This window comes from Euprymna scolopes, chromosome 23, assembly GCF_053919585.1.
Source record: "Euprymna scolopes isolate OS-2025 chromosome 23, ASM5391958v1, whole genome shotgun sequence".
NCBI classification, from domain to species: Eukaryota; Metazoa; Mollusca; class Cephalopoda; order Sepiida; family Sepiolidae; genus Euprymna; species Euprymna scolopes.
This window is the reverse complement of record NC_136504.1, coordinates 10,973,786-10,996,992: the sequence shown is the minus strand read 5'-3', so window position 1 is coordinate 10,996,992 and position 23,207 is coordinate 10,973,786. Positions and strand designations below refer to the sequence as shown.

Genomic DNA, 23,207 nt, shown 5'->3' with positions numbered 1-23,207 from the left:
ATTCCTTAGGTTTGCAATAAATGCAAAAGCTGAACCGATACTCTGTAATGCAAAATACAACTTCATGATTTTCAAACGAAAATCTGAAGATATCTCCATTAGAAGTGGAAACATACTTAATACCTACAAGCTCCATATATTCGCATCGGTAGGAAATCTGCCCATGTACCTATTTACTCTATTATACACACTTAACACGACATCGCTTATAATTTTACTTCCAAATTATACCTGTACTGTATTGTACACCATATCAAAAATGACGTTACTTGTATCTACATTGAAAATACATCTCAACCCCCCTGACATCTAAAACACCCAGAGCCTGGGCAATCACATTTTTAGTTAATTATTAATATCAAACCATCCTGTAACGCGTCATCCTATTCCTAAGCCAACATGAAAATAAGGAAAAAAATTTCTAAATTTAAAAGAAAAATATTAAACCATATACTAACTCCTTCCAACAAACCTGTTGCAAATATAGCTGCTTCCACTGCATGAACTTTTACTCACCCCCTTCTCCAGTAACAATGAAATAGCAATGTCCCTTAATCACTTTGAGGAGTGTAATTTTTCAGTAGATATATAACATTTACATACTAACGCAGTAACATTAACTACCAACGTGGGGTCGCAGAAATACCTGGATTATGACCCAGGATACTCATGAGTATTGGCTGAAGAGAGCTTGATACGGATATCTGAAACGGTCCTAATTATCCGGCTTGAAACCGACGGTATCAATAACTTATCTCATCTAACAACTTTCTGTACACAAAATACAATATATATATATATATATATGGTGACTGCCACTTCTTTACAGAAGACGGCCAACCCTCACGATACGATGGCGTGTGAGTGAGTCCGCATATGATTCCACATAGCCCCACCCGGCCTGCACAGTTTGACGCATATTCTGCAGAATAACTTTGTTGGTGACCGCCCCCCTCCCTCCCGTGCTCCCAGTTCATGTCCCGCGTGCGTAGTTCCATGACTCTTGAGGCCTGCCTTTGACAGGCACACCCTGCCGCATAACCCGCACGAGTACGCGGGGTCGAGATCAAAGTCCTCTGTATCCTCTCGCTTTCGTAAGGCTCGCTTTATAGTGGCGTGTTCAACTCTCAAAACCTCAAAATTCTCACATCCCGCGTAGACGTAGCGTCTCCAACTTTCCCGGTCTTCAGCTATCTCTTCCCACCTTGTTATTTCTATGCCAAGTGCCCACAGGTTTCCCTTAACTACATCTTTGTACCTTTTCCGAGGTTTGTGATTGGGTCGTTTGCCACATTCAAGCTCCCCATAGAACAATTGCTTAGGTATCCTATAATCCTCCATTCTCACTACGTGACCCGCCCATTAAGTCTGGTTTCGAAAGACTCGAGCCTCTATGCTGAATGTGCTCGCCTTCTTAAGCACCTCTTCATCGGACAAGAGAGCTTGTTTGGTGACATTAAATATCCTGTGTAGGCATATCTGGTGGAATCTTTCCAGAGCCTTGATATGACAGCGATATGTCGTCCATGTTTCCGAGGGATATAGGAGGACAGGTAGTACACAAGTCTCGTATACCTTTATCTTTGTTTTGAAGGTCAGGGCTCTGTCTGCCCACACTCGTTTTTTGAGATTACCAAAGGCCTTACTTGCCTTATTGATCCTTCCTAAGATTTCCTTATCGAGGGTTCCGTCGCTCGATATAGTACTGCCAAGATATACAAAGTCATCAACGGTGCCCAGTTTCGTTCCATTTACACAGATGACCGGTTCCTCGTAGCGGCTGTTTGGAGCTGGGGTGAACATTACCTTGGTTTTCTCCATATATATATATATATATATATATATATATATATATATATATATATATATATATAGCCAGTAGAGTTTAGTTTCCTAGAAGTACATCCAATGAAACAACATGTGTCTACCAAAATAGTGCTCAATGAGTGAACAGAGCAAGTATATTAATTTTATTTATACAAACATTAATGGCTACATATGTGCATACATGTTTCTGTAATCACCCACGTTGGGGGATTACAGAAACATGTATGCACATATGTAGCCATTAATGTTTGTATAAATAAAATTAATATATATATATATATATATATATATATATACTAAGGAAGGAACACGCAAACTATACTATATATTATTATATTTCATATATTCTGTGAGATTTCATTAAAGAGCTCATTATCATGATTGATTAAAGAAAAAAATGTCGAAAGAGACATACAAAATAAGCAATAGTTTATTTAATACCTCTCAACAATCTTAGACACAAGGGCAGACATGGTTTTGAAAAAGCAGCGTACTAGGATTAACGCGTTCTGACCTATAAAAATACCTGAACAGCCTCGTCGGATTTGCCTGGTAGGAGTGCCTCAGGTGATTAGCAATAAACTTCTTAGAGAGAAGATAAAGCCAAGGCGAGATGAATATCTATGACTGAACAGCACCATACTGTAACCCAACAGCAACAAAGTCAATGTTGGACTGGTTGTCAAGGACGTATCCATGACTGGTATAAATACAAATAAACAGTATTGTCTGTTTTGTGCATTTGATAAATTCCGGATGTTTGTTCTGGTATATTATTATCTCAATAATTGGCACTTGAAACAGATAAACAATGGCAAATAAACAAAAACTCCAAATAGTATAGAGCTTTGAAGCAGTCATAAGTTAGGTCTTATTTTCTTTCACGGATGGAATTAATGCACCCTGCAGGCCGATTGATCAGTGAGTAGCCCAATCACCTGCTGGGGATATTCATCCGTGATAGAAAATAAGTCCTTATTTATTTATTTATGACGACTACAGCCTGATAATCAGCAAGAAACCTAAAGAATATTCCAGGTTGGGTTGAATATTATCATATAAGAGTTAGAGCCAGTATTAACTACTTACGAATCTTCCAAAGCAATCGTAGGGTGGGGGGTGGGGGTAGTCCTGTTGGAAATCTCCACACTCCTGAAAGGGATGATTTCCATAACACTCTGGAGGCCTACTTTTTTTTTTTTTACAAAATCAGTAGCTCATCGAAGAAATATGATTTTTTATATTTATTTAATTTTATTTAATAGCAGAAATGAATTATAATATGATTTTTTTAGTTGACATTTTAAAGGCTTCAAAATCATATTAAGATTTTCCGTAGCCGCAGTAAATATCCCCATTGAACCATTTTTATTTTTATTAATATATACTGGCTGTATCTACACGGTGTTGTCCAGTAGCATATAACTTGTGAATTGTTTATTCTTCTTTTTTATTCTATGTTAATTCTTTTTTAAATATGTCTTTTTTTTTTGTTCCAATCAAAGGGAATTAACTCTCTGTGGACGAATACAGAGTTAGTTCTCTTTTTTAAGTTTGCAACCATTTGAAAATAATTCAAACGTGTACAAAGTATTTTCTGGAAGGAATTAAATCGAATTGCATTTACATATTTTTTTTAACAACATATTCCGATCTCGACTAACCAAGCAGCAAAATCCCGCCTCTTCACTGTTAAAAGCCATAGTTGCCAGAAACTCTTCTATTCTAATAGTCCCTCCCCCTTCCGACCATTAGACTTTGGAATTTAATCCCTTCTTCCTGTTCCGTGACTGTACTAATATGCAAAAATTTGAATGTAATGTGAGCAAACATCTTGCTGTTCAACTCCCTACAGTTCCTTGTTAGATATGATTCACAAGGAAAACTTAAGAATCAGAATCAAATATTGATTTTATAGGAAGAAAGCTATTGATGACAAAGAAACTATAAAGAGACTGAAGTTATTTTATATATTATATGAGCAATTTCACAGTATTATGTAATAATATTTGGCCATACATTCAAATAAAAGAGAAAAAATTATTACCCAGAAATATATATTTTATATGGTTGGGGGGGTCCTAATCAAAGGGAAGTAATTCTGCATGAACTCATACAGAGTTGTATCCCTTTCTTAAGATGGAGACCATTTTTAAATAATTCTGACACGAACAAAGTATTTTTGCATAAGGAATTAAATCAAATTACATGGGTTTTTTTTAACAACATGCTCCAATGATTAACTAGAAAAAAAAACTTACAAACCTGAATCAAATATTGTTTGTTTTAGAAGAAAGCTATCGATGACAAAGAAACAATAATGAGACTGACTTTACTTTAATATTGAATTAGATCGAAGATTAGAAAAATGGCACTGTTAGCAATGGTTTTTTTCTTGGTCGAAGGATTTTGAAAGTGATTTTGACGCCTTCAAATTTGTTGCTATTAAATAAGTTCTGGCTCAAGTTAAATTTCATAGTTGAATATTAAAAAGAAATAAGTCGACATTTTTGGAAACTATCAGAGTTGATATTTAACAGAATTTGATTCGAATATTTCTGCTGTATTACTAGGGGGGATGTTATGTGCAATGTTTTGTTTAAGGGTTGAAAGAAAAGATTAGTCTCCTTGCTTGGATTAGTTTATCTGTTTGTACCTCCATATCCGAGAGGATTTTGTTACTTTCATTTTCCAGTACTATATCCGGTTTATGTCTGTACCATTTGTCTGCATGTTCAAAATAAAATTCTTTGCATAGTTCCCAGTGTATTACCCAATTCTATATTAATACTAGCTGCTGTTTATACCCAGCGTTGCCTGGTCGAAACCTATTGCTGTGTTAAAGCATTAGTCACATACTATTTAAGATACACCGAATATCCTAACTTGTTGCAAAAAGTGACATGTTAGATTTAGGAAAGCATAAGACACATCCATCTCTGTCTATGAAAATCAAATACGAATAAACTTTCATGGCTTAAAGGGAAAATAACTCTCATAGCTTAAATAAATTTGCTTACTTCCGGTTTTAAACGCAGCAGTTGTGAACTAAAGGAAAATAAATTAAGTATAAATTAAATTAAAAATAAATTAAATAAATAAAATTTAAATAATATTTCTAAATAGAACAATTAAAAGGATTTTATAGCAACAAACAAATCGGAATCGGGAATCGAAAAAATCGGAGCTTTTTGGGGTATCGGAATTGGTATTGGAATCGGGAAAATTTTAGCTTATTTTCCAATGCCAAAACCGATTCCTTTAATTACCTATTTTATTTGATTTTATTTTTTATAAACCATCTTCCACTGCTGGTAATAATAAAATAATAAATATTTATTGATTTAAATTTCCAGTGAGACTAAAATCTCTAGATCACCTCGTCACAAGTGTGTTTTTACGTTTGAGAAAATACACCCACATTGAAAATGTGTTTTTACAGTAAACAGGACAAAATAACAATTTTATAGTAAAATTATTAGATATTTATAAAGAATCGGAATCGGTAACTGTATCGGAATCGGGAAAAATATTTGAATCGTCCCATCACTAATCACTAATATTTACTGATATATGAAATGTCATTTGAAAAAAAAAATGAATAGATTTTGTGAAGATTCATAACTCAAATACTTTCTTCGATTGTTTTTATTTATACTTCGTTTGAGCGTTTCATTTTTGTTTTGTTTTTTTTTTTCTTCTGCGTTGCTATCATGTAACATTTTCACGTTAAACAAACCGTTCGCACATGTTGTTTTTGTCCATAAGTAATCAAGAGACAAATCAACAAAACAAATGCATGGAACAATTGTAGAGACTTGTGGAGGGTTTTAAGGTTTTATTAAGGAGAGAAAGTTTGTTCACGAGGGAGAGAGACTACATAAGTTAAAAATTATTCGTTCTTACTTGTTCTTCTACTTGAGGATTGAGAGATACAGACGACAGACATCAGGATGACATTTATTTAGATTCTCTCTATATTTTCAAACTCATGACGCCTCTCTCACTTTCCAACTCTGACTAGAAACTGTTCTGTTCCCCCAAATACGTGACGTCATTTCTATGTAATATCATTCAACACCTGCATTTCGAGCACATTTTGTCTCGGTAGGTAACATTTACTCATCACCCGTTTCAATCACACCACCTACATGGGGTCAACTTCCGTTTCCGTCAGGTTATCTTGACATGTACTTAATGTGACCCTTGCCAAAATTCATACTAGTTAACATAATCTCTATTTACTTGCATAGGATCCAAATATATAATTATGAGCCTTCATACATTTGTATTATATATATATATATATATATATATATATATATATATATATATATATATATATATATATATGTATATATATATATATATATATATATATATATATTTTATTATGTATCCGTTATTAGTTATATAAATATATTTTATTATATATATTTATTCTTATTTACTTATATATTTATTATTATTTATATATATTATTATATTTTATATAGATATTATTAGTTACATATATATTTTTATTATATACATATAGTTTTTAATTATTATATGCATATTTTTTATTTATATATATATCTTTTATTATTTTATCTATATTTTTAGTATTATTTATATATATAGTCATTTATTGTTTATGTACATATATCTTTTTGTTGCTATTTATATATATATTTATTATTATTTATATACATTATTTATATATATATATTAGTTTATATATGGTTATTTATCATTATTTTCATATATATATATATATATATATATATATATATGTATAACTAATATATATATGTTTATAACAGAATAATATATATATATATATATTATTCTGTTATATACATATATATATTATTTATACATATTTATTTATATATATATATTTATTCCTTTTATTATATGTATATTATATATATAATATGTATATATATAGTATTTCTATTATTATTATCATTATTATCATTATCATTATTATTATTATTATTATTATTATTATTATTATTATTATTATTATTATCTATATATTAATACGATAGTGTGTGTGTTATTTTCTGTATCAGGCTGACATCTGGGTCTATAATAATATATCCGAAATCTGCAAGAATTAAAATATGATATTTAAGCATACTTTACGAGCGGGCTTTGCCGGGCATTTGTGCTAGCTTAGATAAATACTTTTGCAGTTTTAACAAAAAAGCTACAATAATATCAGAGCGTCACCATTTACACTGAACATCTAAAGAATGTATACATCAATATATCACATATGACTAAGTTTCCACAGGTTCCACTAGTTATTATTATTTTTATATATTTATAGCGATTGGACAAGCTGAACAACCACATATTGAATCCTTAACGTACCATTCTGCACACCTGAACTGGTCGGATTCTTTATCAGAATACAAATGTGCGTTTCTCAATGGTACAGAAAAGGTTTACACTTGCATCGAAAAATTGCAACCTGAAGAGGAGATGTGGCAGACAGTGTACATGTAAGTAACGGAGAACTTTGAATATAGTTTCTTGTACTTCTGTAAGGGTCTGGAAGAAAAACACAACTCGGTTAGTAGAGAAAGAAAAATATATTGAACACCAAAGCAAATACAATAAACGAAGAGTATGGGTATACGTCAGTCCGACTGCCACTAGTGCAAGACTCATGCATAACCACCAAAAAACATATTCTCCCGGTCGTTATAGTAACTGGAAGCGTTCATTATTATCTGAGAAGTCGAGCAACACACCACTTTATAAATTGTGGCAAAGCTGATCGTTCCTCTTTCCACAAGTCTAATGCCAGAGGGGATATGAAAGGGATAATTTCAACAGTGCTGTAGTGGCTGCCCCTGTTCTAGTATTTGTCCTCTTACTAAAAATATTATTTGAAATTAATTACATTTTTATATTAAAACTACTTAGATTGTTTTAACAGTTACAACATAGTTGGTACTGCGCATGAGCAGTACTCTTGTGTAAACTTAAATTTTATAAAACTTCTAAATAAAGAAGTGGATAGACTGTAGTCGAAGGCTCCATTTTCAGTACACTAACATCTAGGGGATGGTGCCACATTTCTCCCTGGGTTTCGTCTCTTTTAAAAGTAGAGTAGGAAGTAGATTTTGGGTTTATTTAACTCTTGCTTCCCTTATTTTGTACTTTAGTCCTCACATTCCATAATCGATGTTTCCATATTTGATTTATAAATAATATTTAAATGCTCATATTGTAATCTAGTGAGGTTGTATACATAAACGAGTGTATATATATTTGTGCCTATCGATCACCTAGTGATTCTGTAAACAGGACATATAACAATTATAATATTAAAGGGCAAATAACAGTCTCTGGGGTCTTACATCGGCCAATTGGGAAACATACCTGGTCCATCTTAGTTTTAATTTGACGGATCCTCGAAAAAGCTGCAAACGAAGATTCGTACAACCCAAAATCTTGGTGGTATTTACAGCAGCTTTATTTCGGATGTTTCCCCCCATCGGAAAGATGCAACGCTGGTCCTAGACTTTTACTATCAACATTTTTCTCTACTCGCAGCCATTATTGTCCGTGGACTGTCCATCTTCCTCTGTCTGACTGTGTCTGCTTTCTCTGACATCCAACTCTTGCCTAACTGATACATGTATTTTTAAGCTCGTTATGACATTTTGTTTATGTTCTAACATTCTTTTTCACGAAGTTAACATTTTTGTTTGTGCTGTTTATGAAAATTAACATTCCTTTCTATTAAAACATTTTAGTATAAATAATTTTATCTGTAAATATTTATTTTGCTTTCATATTATTCTTTCTGGCATTCTTTTTTTACAAATAATAATAACGATCATAATAATAATCATACTAATAAAACTTGAATGCCTACTAGAGAGAACTTTAATGCCTACTAGACACTGTCCTCGAGTGTCTAAGGTCTCTCTGTACAGGGGTTTGTCAGAATAACCTGGCATGAGGATACTTTTTCCACAGAAGTAAATCCCGAGCAAATATACAAAATCACATAGTATTCGCTGCACAAATAAGATCTCCTCACTATGGCTAACTCACATTAAATTTTAGGAGGAATGGTGCACCTTCTCTAAGTGATGTTACCTCAAGTAATAGCACGAAGCTGGATACTCCACCAGACTAGATAAATTCTTGTCCTGGAATCCAGTAAGACCAAGAGACCAAAATAAAAGATATACTGCAATATATAAAAATGGTTAATTGGGGAGAGGGAAACTATGTTCTGAACTTCTTTACTAACTCAGTGTTTGAGAGATAAAGAACTTAATTGGAAGATTCGAATATCTATGTATCTCATATAGAGTTCAAGTGTTAGCCCCAGGTTGTGGGCCCCTTGATTTCTGAGAACTTGGACTGAAGTAAAATAAAACAAAAAAGAGAGAAATAATGCTTACACGTAAACCCTGACTAAATATTCAAAATCGCAGTATCCTCATGCCAAGCTGTCCTTACACAGTCGCGATGTCGCAGTTTATGAATTAAAATAGAATGAATAATCAGAATCACGATTACATCTACTTCTATTCTAATGTCAAGTTACTGTTGCTCAAGCTTGAATTAATGGAGTGTTAGAGACAAAAGGGAAATATATGGAGCATTTTATTGTATTAGATTCTGATCTTCACATATTACGCTCTGACGTTCATTCAACTTTGGCACTTAATAATGTTGCTGTCGGCACATTTGCTTATGACTTGAAACGAGAGAAATCCAATATCACCTGCGCACATGATATTGGCTAATGACTCAACAGGTTTTTCTCTTCAAAGAGAAAGCACAGTGCTGAGAATAGAGAGTATTGTCTTATTTATCAACTGTATTCTTACCAATATTAGCAAATATATGTACATTTTATGCACAACTAACAGATAGCTTGCCAGAAAAGGGTCTTCACCATCATCGCCATCATCATCATCATTGTCAGTTTAAGGTTTATTTTACATTCAAGCATGAGTTAAAGATCTTTAAGAATTTGACTTTCAAATTTACCTCTCTCGAGCCAGGTGTCTATATTACCCCTCTTTCTCATGGTGGTGAGAATTTTAAAAATGGGGTGCGATTTTTTATGTGAAAAGAATGTTATTATGCTTTTTCTTTTTCTTTTTTTTTTTTTTGAACGAATCATACTCGTAAGAATTCAAAATATGTTTATGAAATGGAAATGAGTGGGGTGTTTTTGTGGCTTTTATTTATTCACTTATTTATAATTGTTTAAATTTTAATATCGATATTATTTTGGAGGAATAGATTGTAATATAGCTAAACTGGATCTAAATTCAAGTTCTGTTTTGTTAATATAATTTTGTTGTTGTTGTTAAAGGAGATGAATTGTAGAAACAGTTGCATTGTTTAATTGATAGAAATGAGAGACAACGATTATTAAACTTTATTTGTCATTTTCGTTAGTGTCGTTAGTAGAAGAGAGAGAAACGTATTAGTAGGAGAGTTCAGTGTTCGTGCGTAATGATAGAATTAATACATTGCCGGCTTGTTGAGGAGAGAATAGTTCAGTCCACATGTGTTTAAAGCTAGTAGTCGTCGGAGCAAAGAAAGCCGATTACAGGAGAAAGAAAGGGCAAAGTCTTTAGTGTGTTTGCGTGTTGTCGTACGTGAGTGTATGTTCGATAGTAGAAACAGGACAAAGGGTGTGTGTGTGTGTGTGTGTGTGTGTGTGTGTGTGTGTGTGTGTGTGTGTGTGTGTGTGTGTGTGTGTGTGTGTGTGTGTGTGTGTGTGTCAACGAGGAGAGTTTTTAGCATGTCAAAGAATGTTTGTTTGGGTAGTCCTGTAGAATTATAAAGTCCGTATGGGTACAGCACGTGGAAATAAATGGTAGTTGGAAGAGAGCCATAGCTAGCTTGTAGTACTCACGCCCAGGCGATGTGTGCTTCTGGACAAAGCAACGAGAAAGAGAATTAAAGGTTCATGATTTCGTCTTTTATATACTCAGTCACGTGATTGAGAGCTGGCTTGTGATTGGACAAGCCAGGGAGAAATGGATTTCAAATCTCAAAGTCGTCTCTGCCTGTGATGTAGCGGATGTCGGCTGCTACAAATTCATGGTGAGTGCTGATTCACAATGTCTTTGCCAAGATTTATTTAAAATGAATTGACTGATTCTAGCGTGTCTAAAGTTCCAAAGAATGATCATGCTCTGATGTATGAGTGGATAGTGCATTCAGGGAATTGTTATTTTTTATATATCTTTTATGTTCCCTAAGTTTTTTGATCCCTCAACAAAAGAGGGATTGGACCTACTAATTCACTCCTGTTCATCCGTTCGTTTGTTCGGACTTTTCTCAATAAAATACGTCTTGGATTTTTGGAAATTTTGAAATTTTGCACGAATATTACTCATGGTGGAAACGGATTTTGCTCGATAACTTTGGTAGTCTGCCTAGGGCCATTATGGGGTAAAAATTTGTCCCAAATCGTTCATCCGTTCATTTACCTGCATTTTTCTCAATAACCACGCCTTGAATTTTTTAAAACATTAGTCATGGTGAAACATTAGTCATGGTGGAAGTAAATTTTTACAAAAACGGATTTTTAGGATTAACTTTGGTTGCCAGCTAGGGGCCATTACGGGGGTAAAATTGCCCCAAATCGTTCATACGTTCATTTGTCTGCACTTTTTACACTAACCCTGCCGTGTATGTTTTTGAAATTCTGCACAAATATTAGTCATAGTAAAAATAAATCTTTCACTCGTCGAGGGAGACCCTGCATTGCTCGGCTTGTTTAATTTATAATGAGTGCTGATTCACAATGTCTTTGCCAAGATTTATTTAAAGTGAATTGAATGATTCTAGCGAGTCTAAAGTTCAAAAGAATGATTATGCTCTAATGCGTGGGTGAATAGTGCATTCAGAATTGTTATTTTTTTATATATATCTTTTATGTTCACTAAGCTTTTTCTTTATTGTTGTTGAGTTTCACCAACGTATATTCGATTACAATTATTGTATAAGACAGTCTATAAACCTTGCTTAGATGGGGAAGGGGGGGATGTTTTGTTGTCTTAATGTTTGTTTTATAGTTTGTAATGTAATTTGTATTGTCAGAATTCTTAGTTTATTTAGAATATTGTGAATTACTGTATTATTGACGTGGATAGATAAAAAAAGATGTCTGCTTAGAAAAGAAATGTCCAGTGTGTGTAATTTTTGCTTGTTGTTTTTGTAAAATATCTGTACAGCTTTTTTCTTCGCTTTTGACGTCTATTTCTTAATCTAAATAATATTCTGCGTGTCCCTTCCTTAGTTAGTCTGTACGTTATACTTTGAAAAAAATGCTAAAAACAATTTTTTTAAAAGCCAAACTGCTTCAAAAAAGCCAAATTCACGAAATTTGGCTTTAAAGGGCCAATCTGGCTACTCTGAACAAGAATATGACAGTGACCTCCCTTTGATGTAACCTTGTTTTTGACTATAGTTATAATACTATATGATCATTGTTGTAATGGTGTAAAAAAGAAACTCATAGTAATTTCGGCATGCAATGGTTCTTCATTGATGAAAGAAGTCAGTAAACAACCGTTACATAAAAAAAGGGAACATTCAAAAGAAACAGGGAAAAAATGAACACTGTCTGCAAAGAGATGCTGGACTAAAGGAGTAAATTAAATATTGTTTCTTACAATGTCGTTTTATTATTTGTATTGAACTATGTAGCACAATATTACTTGCTGGATGTTTATTAGTACTTACTAATTTATCTCATTTGGGTCAGTTCTATATTTAAAATACGATTGACACTATTTTCAAAGGAATGTTAAACTCTTATTTGCTGCGTGTTATTGGTTTTTCTGTCCAAAAGACTAATTTTTTGTACTATTCAGAAAAATACCAGCTTTATCAAAACATATGTTCCGTGAAATGAGGAATATATTTAATCGTTACATAACGTTTCACCCAACTCTTTTCTTCGGTTGCAATTACTGTGAGTTTCTTTTCTCATACCAGCACAACAATCATATATTATTAAAATAATATTCGAAAACTAGGCTACAACAAAGTCATATTATTGTCAAGGCTTGCCAGATTAGCCTTCCTACAGCCAAATTTCGCGAATTTGGCTTTTTTTAAAGTAGTTTAGCTTTCAAAAATTGTATTTGGCCTTTTATAAAGCATAGATACTGGACAACCATTCGTTAATAGCTCTGAAACTTATTTTCACATCGTCACCTACTGTGTTAACTGTTAAAGCGGCCATGTTTATGGACACTGAAACCTGGAGAGATCGTCCGGCAGTGACCATTTATCAAAATAAAACTTCCTGCAGGTTGTAATAGTCAATAAAATAACAATAAATAAAACGAATAAAAAACTTTCTGTGTGATCTGGTTCTTTTTTTTTTTTTTTTTTTTTTTTTTTTTTTTTTTTACAAGGTGGTCACCACTTATCAAAGCACGGGAGCCACTCAAGAATAAGGGTTATTGCAAGTACAGTACGTTAGTGTGGAGATTTAATAAAGGGTCTTCTTAAGGGGGCGGTTCATCAGGAATTTGTTTGATATTATGCCAAATCATTAGTTCATCCTGTTTTTCTGTTTCTTTCGTTTTTTATATAAAGGCTCTTTTATTTTCATGGTTGAATGAACCTTTTGATAGTCTATGCTAGTTCGGATATAAAAATGTTATACAGCAGAAGGGGTCAGCAATAAACAGACAGTTAACCAGTAGCAGATCTTGGATCATTCTTTCTTAGAAAACAAAGCTTCTTTCTTAGAATAACAAAGCTTCCTTACTTCTTAGAACTGCACGCCTGTGGAACTCTGTTCCGTCTGCCTGCTTCCCATCTGACTACAACCTGGATGTTTTCAAGTCCAACGTAAACAAATTCCTGTTGAACCGCCCCCTTAAGTAGACACTTTATTAAATCTCCACACTAACGTACTGTACTTACAATAACCTTTATCCCTGAGTGGCTTCCGGCCCCAGATAAATGGTGACCACCTTGTATAAAAAAAAAGTCGCTAGGTATGCCGGAATAATGTTAAATAAAGAAATAAATTATGTCTAATTTGTCCTTCCATACATATTTGAATTTTGCCGCCAGAGTTTTTTTTTTACGATAAACAAGTTTCGTTCCCACCAGTGTCATATTTTTCGATAATTATTCCTTTTTTTAGCAAAAGTTAAATACATTTATTGTAGTATTAATTCATTAACTTAATACTTAACTTGGAAATAATTCCAGAAAACTTCTTGCCAAAAAAATGTAAACACGATCTTTTTCATAATGATTTTTTACTTGAAATGTACGAGTAGGGCTTTTCAGATTTGAGATAAAATTATTCCATGTATTTTTTATTTCATGCACTTTTTTTCCTTGGAGAAATTAACTTTAAACTATAATCTTTTAAACACAATAAAAGTACTCGAAAATTAAAAAAAAATTATTATGATTAGCCGGTGTTCAAAAAAAACATACCCCCCCCCCTGCCGAAGCAGGCATTAAATTGCCCGTACCTAGTGCAAACAAATTGAGCTTAGGTACTTTGGACAATATCAAAACATTGTTAATTCACTGCTTGCATAGCAGCAACCGTATAGCGCAATGGGTAGAAGCTCTGACTGTCATTTAAGCGATCGGGTTTTGATCCTGGCTTGAGGTAGTTACTTATCTAGCCACACTGATGAGCTGTGAAACAGCGAAACAGTATTGATTATGGATGACTATATATATGTATATATATATATATATATATATATATATGTATGTATATATATATATATATATATATATATATATATATATATATATATATATATATATATATATATATATATAATCCTTCAAGATTTATAGCATTTTGATTGCCAAATAATAATTAGGACAGTAGCAGATCTTGGAGGGAGGAAATCATATTCTCACCTAAAAATCATAGTCATAATCATGCCTGTATTCCTTTAAATTTGGAATATAGACTTTGGCATATATATATATATATATATATATATATATATATATATATATATATATATATATGTATTGCCTACTTCTCAGTTGAATACAACATGGTAGCCTTCAAACCCAGTGTAAACAAAATCTTGTTGAGTCGTCCCCATAAATAATCAAATTCTAGCCAATTTACACCGTTATCGATTACTACACTACCATCTTACGTTCATTAACCCTTATCCTCGAGTGGCCTTCAGGCCTTGATAAGTGGTGACTTCCAAGTAAAATAAAAACTTTAATGAAATGTGCTTTGATGAACTCATAGCACTTATACCCCATCGACGTACATAGTCCCAACTAACCTGACAAGCAACAAAATCCAACCCCTTCACTGTTGAGGTCCCTAGATACCTGAAAACCTTCCACTATAATAGTTTCTTCTCTCAAACTCATAAACTGTAAGAGAAGGGTACAAAGTCGTAGCACTTATTCTGAAGCCAAGTCTGAGTTTCTTTTGGACTTGTGGGGTGGTGCCGAGTCCTGCTGCCACACCCAGGGTCTGCCAGCAGCCACCTGATTGCTCCAGGGGATCACCACACTCTTTAGCACATTCAGGTACACTTTGGTGTTGAATTTCAAGCCAACTTTGCAGATGTGAGGTGGCATGATGCAGCTCTCACTTGAAACCACACCAAAGGTCATAACCGTAGCCGGAAACTTTGTTGAGTTGTGCCCTCAAGTTTTGAACCATCCCGATATGCATTTGGAGGGTGCTGGCAATGGTTCTGTTGGTAGGGAGCATGAGTTGTACAGTGGCGCATCTCCAATCTCGTTCATTGGATATTGTGGCACTTTCAGACATGATAGAAGGCTCCTATCGCTCTTGGCCAAGTAGTAAATGGTCTGCAACAAAAAAGAAAACGAGTTTTCATCAAACGGAAATGGAATCATGTCGTCTTTTTTAGGGCGACAATTTTATTGTTACATCCTGTACATTGACATTGTAATTTTGCTTTGGCAACCATACAAGCACTTGTATCACATTTTCATGTACCATTACATGATTCTATGGATTATAATTATGATCACTCTTTCAATTTTAATAGTAAGGATATTAATAGGAATCTAGTTGTATTATTTGGATTATTGTTCTCTTCTTGTGTGTTATTCTCACGTTTTGGTCGATGTAATCTCCGAACTCTTTCAGGTGTACTTCATCGAAACTATGATCTATAGTGACCGGTAATAAGAATGAAAAACAAAAAGAATATTTTTAAGGTTCCCAAAATTCATATTGTGACGGCATCGCAAATTGCAGCGTAACGATCACTGAACTTATGCATTAATGACCTGAAAGTTTCATCTCTCTGTTGTAGATATTAATAGTGTGAGACTCTAAGAAAAGAACCCCTGTCATGAACGTGTGTCAGAAGCAGAAATGCGTCATTGAATTCCCGGCAAGTGCATTAAGAATGCTGGTGACTATGTAGAAAATATAATTCTGGGGCACAAAAGGTCGCCTTTTTTAATGGTGCGACTCCATTCTTTGTTGCTCTTCAACTTTTTGAGTTAAAAAACAGAGTTTAGTTTTGGAACAAGGTTCATAGAATTGTCTGTAAGGTCCCAAGGCATAACTGATAAAATACTAAGTAAAATTCAGTTGTAAGTGACACTCTTTTAGAGGTTGAAGGTTCAATCTCTAATGTGGACAATGCTCAAAATAAAACAGTGAATTACTTAAGACTTCTAGGATCAGTTATGGCCGATGGAGTAAGAGCGTGCTACCCCCATGGATTAAATAAAGGGTTCTGTTAGAAATTTTGTACAGATTCCCAAGTTCAACAGAAAGATTCTTGAATTCGACAAGATGCACTTGAGGAAGATCGGAGGCTACATCGGGTGAAACATTGGCACTCAAGATGAGAACAGGAGTCCGAATAATCCAAATAATCCAAATTATCAATCCTCGTTTAGAAAATTCAGAAACAGGAATCTCTTTGATTAAACGTTTTTTGGTTAATTACAGAGGTTATGCAGACAGTACAGTCTTAGAAAACTTAAGACCGTGCGCAGAATATGTTGTTCGACTTCGCTTCCACAAGAATGATACTGATTTCTCAGAATGGTCGGTACCACTCAAAATCATAACAGAAAGTAAGTTTCTTTTGGTGCTCATAGTGCGAAATACACAGGTGATATATGAAAGTTTGAAAAACTCTTTGCATATACTTATTTAAAAGTAAAAGTAAACTACACTAAAAATTAGGGAAAACTATCAAGTAGACTTCTAATTAAGAATATAAATTAGTTTTGTCATATATTTCTGGTTCTTTGTTTGCACTAATACGTTTAATGAATTATCTCCCCTGTTATAAAGACCTAAAATGCGTTTGTGCTAATGGTGAATCAGAAATACACGATAAAACTGATTTATATATTTTTTTTAACTCTACTCGATAATTTTCCGTAATTTTTGGTGTAGATAACTACTTTGTCTTGATACATAAGGATATCATAAAGTTCTCCTATTAATTTATTTTGAACTGTTTTGAACTGTTATATTTCACCTGTGAATTTTTAACTAGAAGAACCATTTTTTCTTCTTGTTCTTTTTCTTTCCTTAATTGTTATCTTGTCTTATTTTGTCAACACAAATGTTAAAGACTTTTCCTCTTGTGGTCGTCTTAGTTCCTTCATCAAAACTCCACCTGCCGATCCATGTTTGAGATACGATCTTGGATCTCCCCCTTCATAATAGCTGGGATTTATGGATGAAATGATGAGCACAAATGACATAGTGTTTAGACTTTTAATTTACTTACAAAAATAACATATAATAAATGAGAGTATAACAGTTCAAGTAGTTATCTCCCTTGTATAGGCTTCTCCTATTATAAAAGTGGCATATTCTGCTCACACAGGTTTGAGTAGCAAAGGCTGGAAATAATTTACTACCAGGAAAAGTTTGTTTATTGCACCAGCCAGTAAAGAATAAAATATTGTTTTGTCAATTCAACATATTTCTATATTTTCCTTATATTTACTTTCCATCTTCTTCGATAAATAGTCTAGTCCATAATCGATGGTTTCTGATAAAGGGGGAAGAATTAATGTTTTCTGGGACAAAATCTATTCATATAACACTTATCATCGGCTAGTTTGTTTGGTTTTGTTTTGTTTTTTTTACCTTGAAGCGTACTTTTGTTTATTTATTTTTAATTCCTTACATGAAGTTGCTTCATGCTTTGTCTGGAGTGACTTTCATATAAAATCAACACAATTAAACATAATAAAGACGACATGAGAAATTAACAAAATATGTAAAATACATAGAACAATATAATAATAGTAATAATAATAATAATAATAATAATAATAATAATAATAATAATAATATGTATACATTCCAGGTTGAAAATATTTAAAAGATTAGAATCATTGAATTCCAACGAGGGTTGTTGATAGTGCTCAATCAAAGAGAGCAAATTTATATTTTGTTTAATTTTCTTTACGTAAATATAGTCATATCTTACTACGATGTGCAGACCGTTTGGATCATTATAGATCTCATCAGGCAAGAAAAAATTTGAAAATTCAAAACAGTTGAAGAAAAAATATTTTACCATGTCTAACGTGTGGTATCGTTTAAAGTCTTATGATATGAAGTCCCTTAACGGTCTGCACATCGTAGCAAAGTAAGACTATATTTACATAAAGAAAATAAAACATATATATATATATATATATATATATATATATATATATATATATATATATATATGAACAAAATGATTAATAACACATGTTAAAAAAACATCTTGAAAAAAAGTTAAAAACATATTTAATTTTAAAAAAGAAGCACAAGATAAGTGGATAGTCCTTAATCCGCGGAGTTTCGAAGAAATACTCTCCTTCTCATCAGAGGGCAGGAATTAGCAAAATGCAGGATCGGATTTTGCATGTAAAAGTATTAATGAAACCACAAGTAAGTCACAGATCTTACTTGGTTAAAAAAAAAAAGGTGAGGTAAGGGGAATAGGAGGTAAAAGAAAAAATGATAAAAAGATTTCACATGAATGGATAGTCCGGTGAAGGGTAAAAAATCCAAGAATGGTAAAATCCAAACACAGTCGAATTAAAAACTTCATATATATATATATATATATATATATATATATATATATATATATATATATATATATATATATTATTTGATAATATAAAATAACAATTCTTTGATATCGTTCAGATCAATAATTTTGAGAATCCAAATAATTCCGGAGCAAAATAAAGCTCAATATTCAAACATCTAAACAATTTTTCAAAAATTATAATAGAGATTAAAATAAATAAAATAAATCATATCAGAGTTATGACTATACCTATGACTTAACAGCAATGTATAGTGATATTCCGAACCGAGAACTCAGTTTTTAGTGTTGGGTGCTAGGACGATGCCTAAGAACGATTAAGATGTTGGTTTACTACAAATGTATTCCTTCAACTTCTCTTACAACTTATGCTAAATATGTTGCCGACGCTTGAGTCACGTTTGCATCGTGAAATGAAGTGTTCAGATTTTTCAATGAGTTGAATTCTCTTCACATGCTTCTACAGTTCACTAAAGAAAGCGAGAAGGATAAATGTCTTCCCATCTTGTATGTCCTTGACGAACATTCAAGAGGTGGTTTTCTCACCGTCATTTACAAGAAGCCAGCTTTTACCGGCCTGTATGTGAACTGGTTTTCTTTTGTACCAAAATCAACAGAAGTAAGCTAAATCCGCACCTTCATAAACATATGATCTGAAAAGTGGATTCTGAACTTCGTCGTCTGTCCTTCTTGCTTCCATACGTTCATTTATATAACAACTAGCCTGGGTGCCCAGCGTTGCCCGGGTGTTTGGAAGTGTGTGTTCAACAAAAAGAAAAAGTTATAGTAGGCAAGCATGCTCGAACCAAAGGAGGAAAAGAACGTGAAAAAAAAACGTAACGTCTTTGCCGTTCCGTCCATCGCCAAACCGGAAGTCAATTGAAAAGAAGGATTAATTTCAAAAATATCGGCGAAAAAAGCGACCCCCTCCTTGTAGAAAAGTGCCTAGTTGAGGTTGAAGGAATTAATGTTTCTAGTCAATTTTTCGATATTTGTCGTCCGAAGGGTCGAGCTTCAAAACGATACTGATCTCGTGAAAATCCGTTGCGTCCGTCGAAAGTTTTAGGCATACATACATACATACATACATACATGCATACATAAATTTAAACAGACAGGTGAGATTTATATTATAGAAGATAACTCATATCAGGGATTGAGATACAACAACCGATATCATTGTAATATAACAGAATTAAACATCTTCTCAAATTGTTGATTAATCACAGAAACTTTTGATTTCTAGATTGGTCATGAGAAACGAAAACTTTTGTGCAACACCACTTACTGCTACTTAATTCTTACTATTTCAAACATATTCTCTCTCATGCATGAGATCTATCTCAATAAATGCTGTTCAACTACATAATCATCATGATTAGCCCATGCATTTTGTAAATGATCATATTCATTTGTTACATGATAAGGGCTGTCCCCTTTTCATGTAAGTATAAAAATAGAGAGATTACTTAAAATGAAAATAAAATGAGAGAAAGCAGAAATCGAACCTTGGATATAAGTTTTAAAGAACAATAGGTTTAAATGGAATGTCCAGTAAATTGTTAATTCTGATGAAATAAATAATAAATAAACTATTCAATTGTTAGAAAGAATGTGGATAATAAAATATGGGTTAAATAAATTAGATATGTAGGTTGAATTCCTTTGTGGAAACAGCAAAAGAAAAATAGGTTATTGGGAAATCAGAATGTCGAAAACGTGTAAGTCACGCATGTTGGTGGCACGTGAGTTTTGCTCACGTGGACGGACATGCATGGATTTCTCAATATAGGAAGTGAGAGTTAGTTAGTTAGTTAGTTAGTTAGTTAGTTAGGTAGTTAGGGAGAGTTAGTGAGAAACTCAGAGGGAGTTTGAGATCGACAAACATGGGTTTCAATCGTCTAGAAGCGAGACGATCACATTTCGAAACTTAATATGTGAACCTTTGAATTCCTGAACGCAAAGCCACCAACCGGTTCAAGTGGAAGAATAAATGTTCAACGTGTTTTTATAACTGCCGTCTCCTGTGTCCATCATTACATGAAAAAGGTAGTGTCTATTTATGTGTACAATCTATTTGAAATTCATCATCTAAAAAATATATGTGTTAGAAAGTAAATGTGTCTATTCATGTTATACAAACACTCCCGTTCATACGAACTATCAAAGCATAAATGCCAACCTCTCAATCCATCGGCATAAATGCAAACCTCTCAATTATCGGTCGGTCTATCTAGATACGAAAAGACTTTCGCAAAATGTATTTATATGCAATCACTCTCAATTATAAAAACTCTCTCCATTTATAAACTCTCACTCTCTCTTTATATTTCACTAACGTGTTAATGTCCACATCTCTTCTCTAGCAATGTTAATGTTAATGATCCCATCTCTCACAATATGAACACTTGCAACATGAACTCTCCTAAGACTGTCTCATCTCTCTTAAGACAATTACACTTATCTTTAATGATAATAATAACTATATAACACATTGCTACGCAACTACTTGGCTGAATTTTATTTTTCACGATTCTTTATAGCCTAACTTTATTATATTTTTTGTTTTATCAAAAAAATTTTTAAAAAAATTGATTTTAAAAAATACAAAATTATTACTAGTCTGTTGGTTTTACTCCAAAAATGTTTGAATGAAAACAAAAAAAAATGTCTGCATTTTATAATGACTGGAATTAACTTTACATTCTATCTGTATTTTAGAGGAACCATTCTATGGCGAAGATCTGCATAAAGCAATACAACATAAGAAAATGGCAGAAATAGAAGCAATTTTAAAGACCGGGTAAGTTGAAGCAACTGAGTTTATGAGGTTTTGAAATAAATTGAAAATAGAGTAGAAAAGATTTTTTTCTTTTATGAGTAAGTTTTTTAAATGATTAAATTGATTTTTAAAAAATATTTACAGTGTTTGCAATTAAAATAAACTATAATTCCATCTTTATTTTGATATGAAATGATATTTGTCTTTGTTTGAATTTTCAAAGTTTGAACTAAGGAGCATTTAAGTCACCAAATCAACAGACAATATTAAAGAATGTTTAAGTTGAAATAATTGAGTTTATGCGGTTTGGAAATAAATTAAAAACAGATCAGATAGCCTGTTTCTGTTTATCCAATCAGTTGTCGGATTGTATGTTTCAATGAAAGGGTGAAATTCATCAAATCAAGAAAAGTTTGTTAAACTAGAAATGATTTTCAACATTCTACGTCAACATAAAAACTTCCCCACTTTCCCCATGTTAAGAACGGCTTTCTAAATAGAAAACCGTTTTTAACATGGAGAAGGGGAGACGCCATATTTTTAATTTATCGTCTGGCAGTCTGCACTTAGGCATCTTCTGGCTCTTATGTAACCTGTTGGAAGATGCCAACGCAAAGTTTCCAGGTCATAAACTGGATAAATAGAAAACTATTTACAAAAGAAATTTAAATGTAATAGATCCCGGACAACGGCAGATTGATAAAAGCTATTACTATATATTATTTTTAAAATTTTGGGGTTAATATCAAGACCAATAAAACTTAATTAGTACTTTTAACAAAAATCGGTTGTGAAATCTAGTGAGTGATGCCCTTTTTTCTACCCTGCAATCTCTTTCCTACGGAAGAGACATTGTGAGCCTGTCTCTACACTATCATTATTTTCATGGCAAGTGCTCAACTGAACTCTAATATATGGTTCCCCCTTGCCAAACTTTCACAAAAACACACGACTAGCTACAACCACTATATACGATTTTCTCCACTCTCTGTCTGTGCCTAAATCTAAACACAGATTCCATGAACAAAGCTTCTTTCCCAGAACTACCCGTCTATGGAATACTGTTCCGCTGGCCTGCTTCCTGGTTGAATACAACATAGTAGCCTTCAGAACCAATGTAAACAAGTTTTTGTTGAGCCGTCTCTATGAATAATAAAATTCTACCCAATTTACACCATTAACAATTGCTACACTACCATCTTACATTCATTAACCTTTATCCTCGAGTGGCCTTCAGCCCTTAATAAGTGGTGACTCTCAAGTAAAAAAACATATTTTTTTAACTATTACGTTTGGAAGTAGGGAAAGTGGTGATAAAACTAAGAATAGGATGATGAATAATGATGATGGAGGGGTAACTAGTAGTAAGCTATGATAATGATAACATGTGAATCGTTCCAGACAAAGCATCAAGCCACTTGATGTAAGGAGCTAAAAAAAGGAAATACTACTTCAAGTTAAAAAATTAGCCAGCGATAATGTTAAATAGATAAAATCAATAATCAAATCAAATCCAAATA

The 23,207-nt window shown here is 33.0% G+C and overlaps 1 protein-coding gene across 1 annotated transcript in view; it reads left to right on the top strand.

Moving 5' to 3' along the window:
• LOC145245749 (fibronectin type 3 and ankyrin repeat domains 1 protein-like) overlaps positions 1–23,207 on the top strand; it is a 65,731-nt gene that overhangs the window by 5,717 nt on the left and 36,807 nt on the right. Inside the window, exons 2-4 of the mRNA XM_080107348.1 lie at positions 7,148–7,322; positions 16,781–16,908; positions 21,627–21,708. Coding sequence (XP_079963474.1) covers positions 7,148–7,322; positions 16,781–16,908; positions 21,627–21,708 — 385 coding nt within the window. The remainder of the gene's footprint in view (positions 1–7,147; positions 7,323–16,780; positions 16,909–21,626; positions 21,709–23,207) is intronic.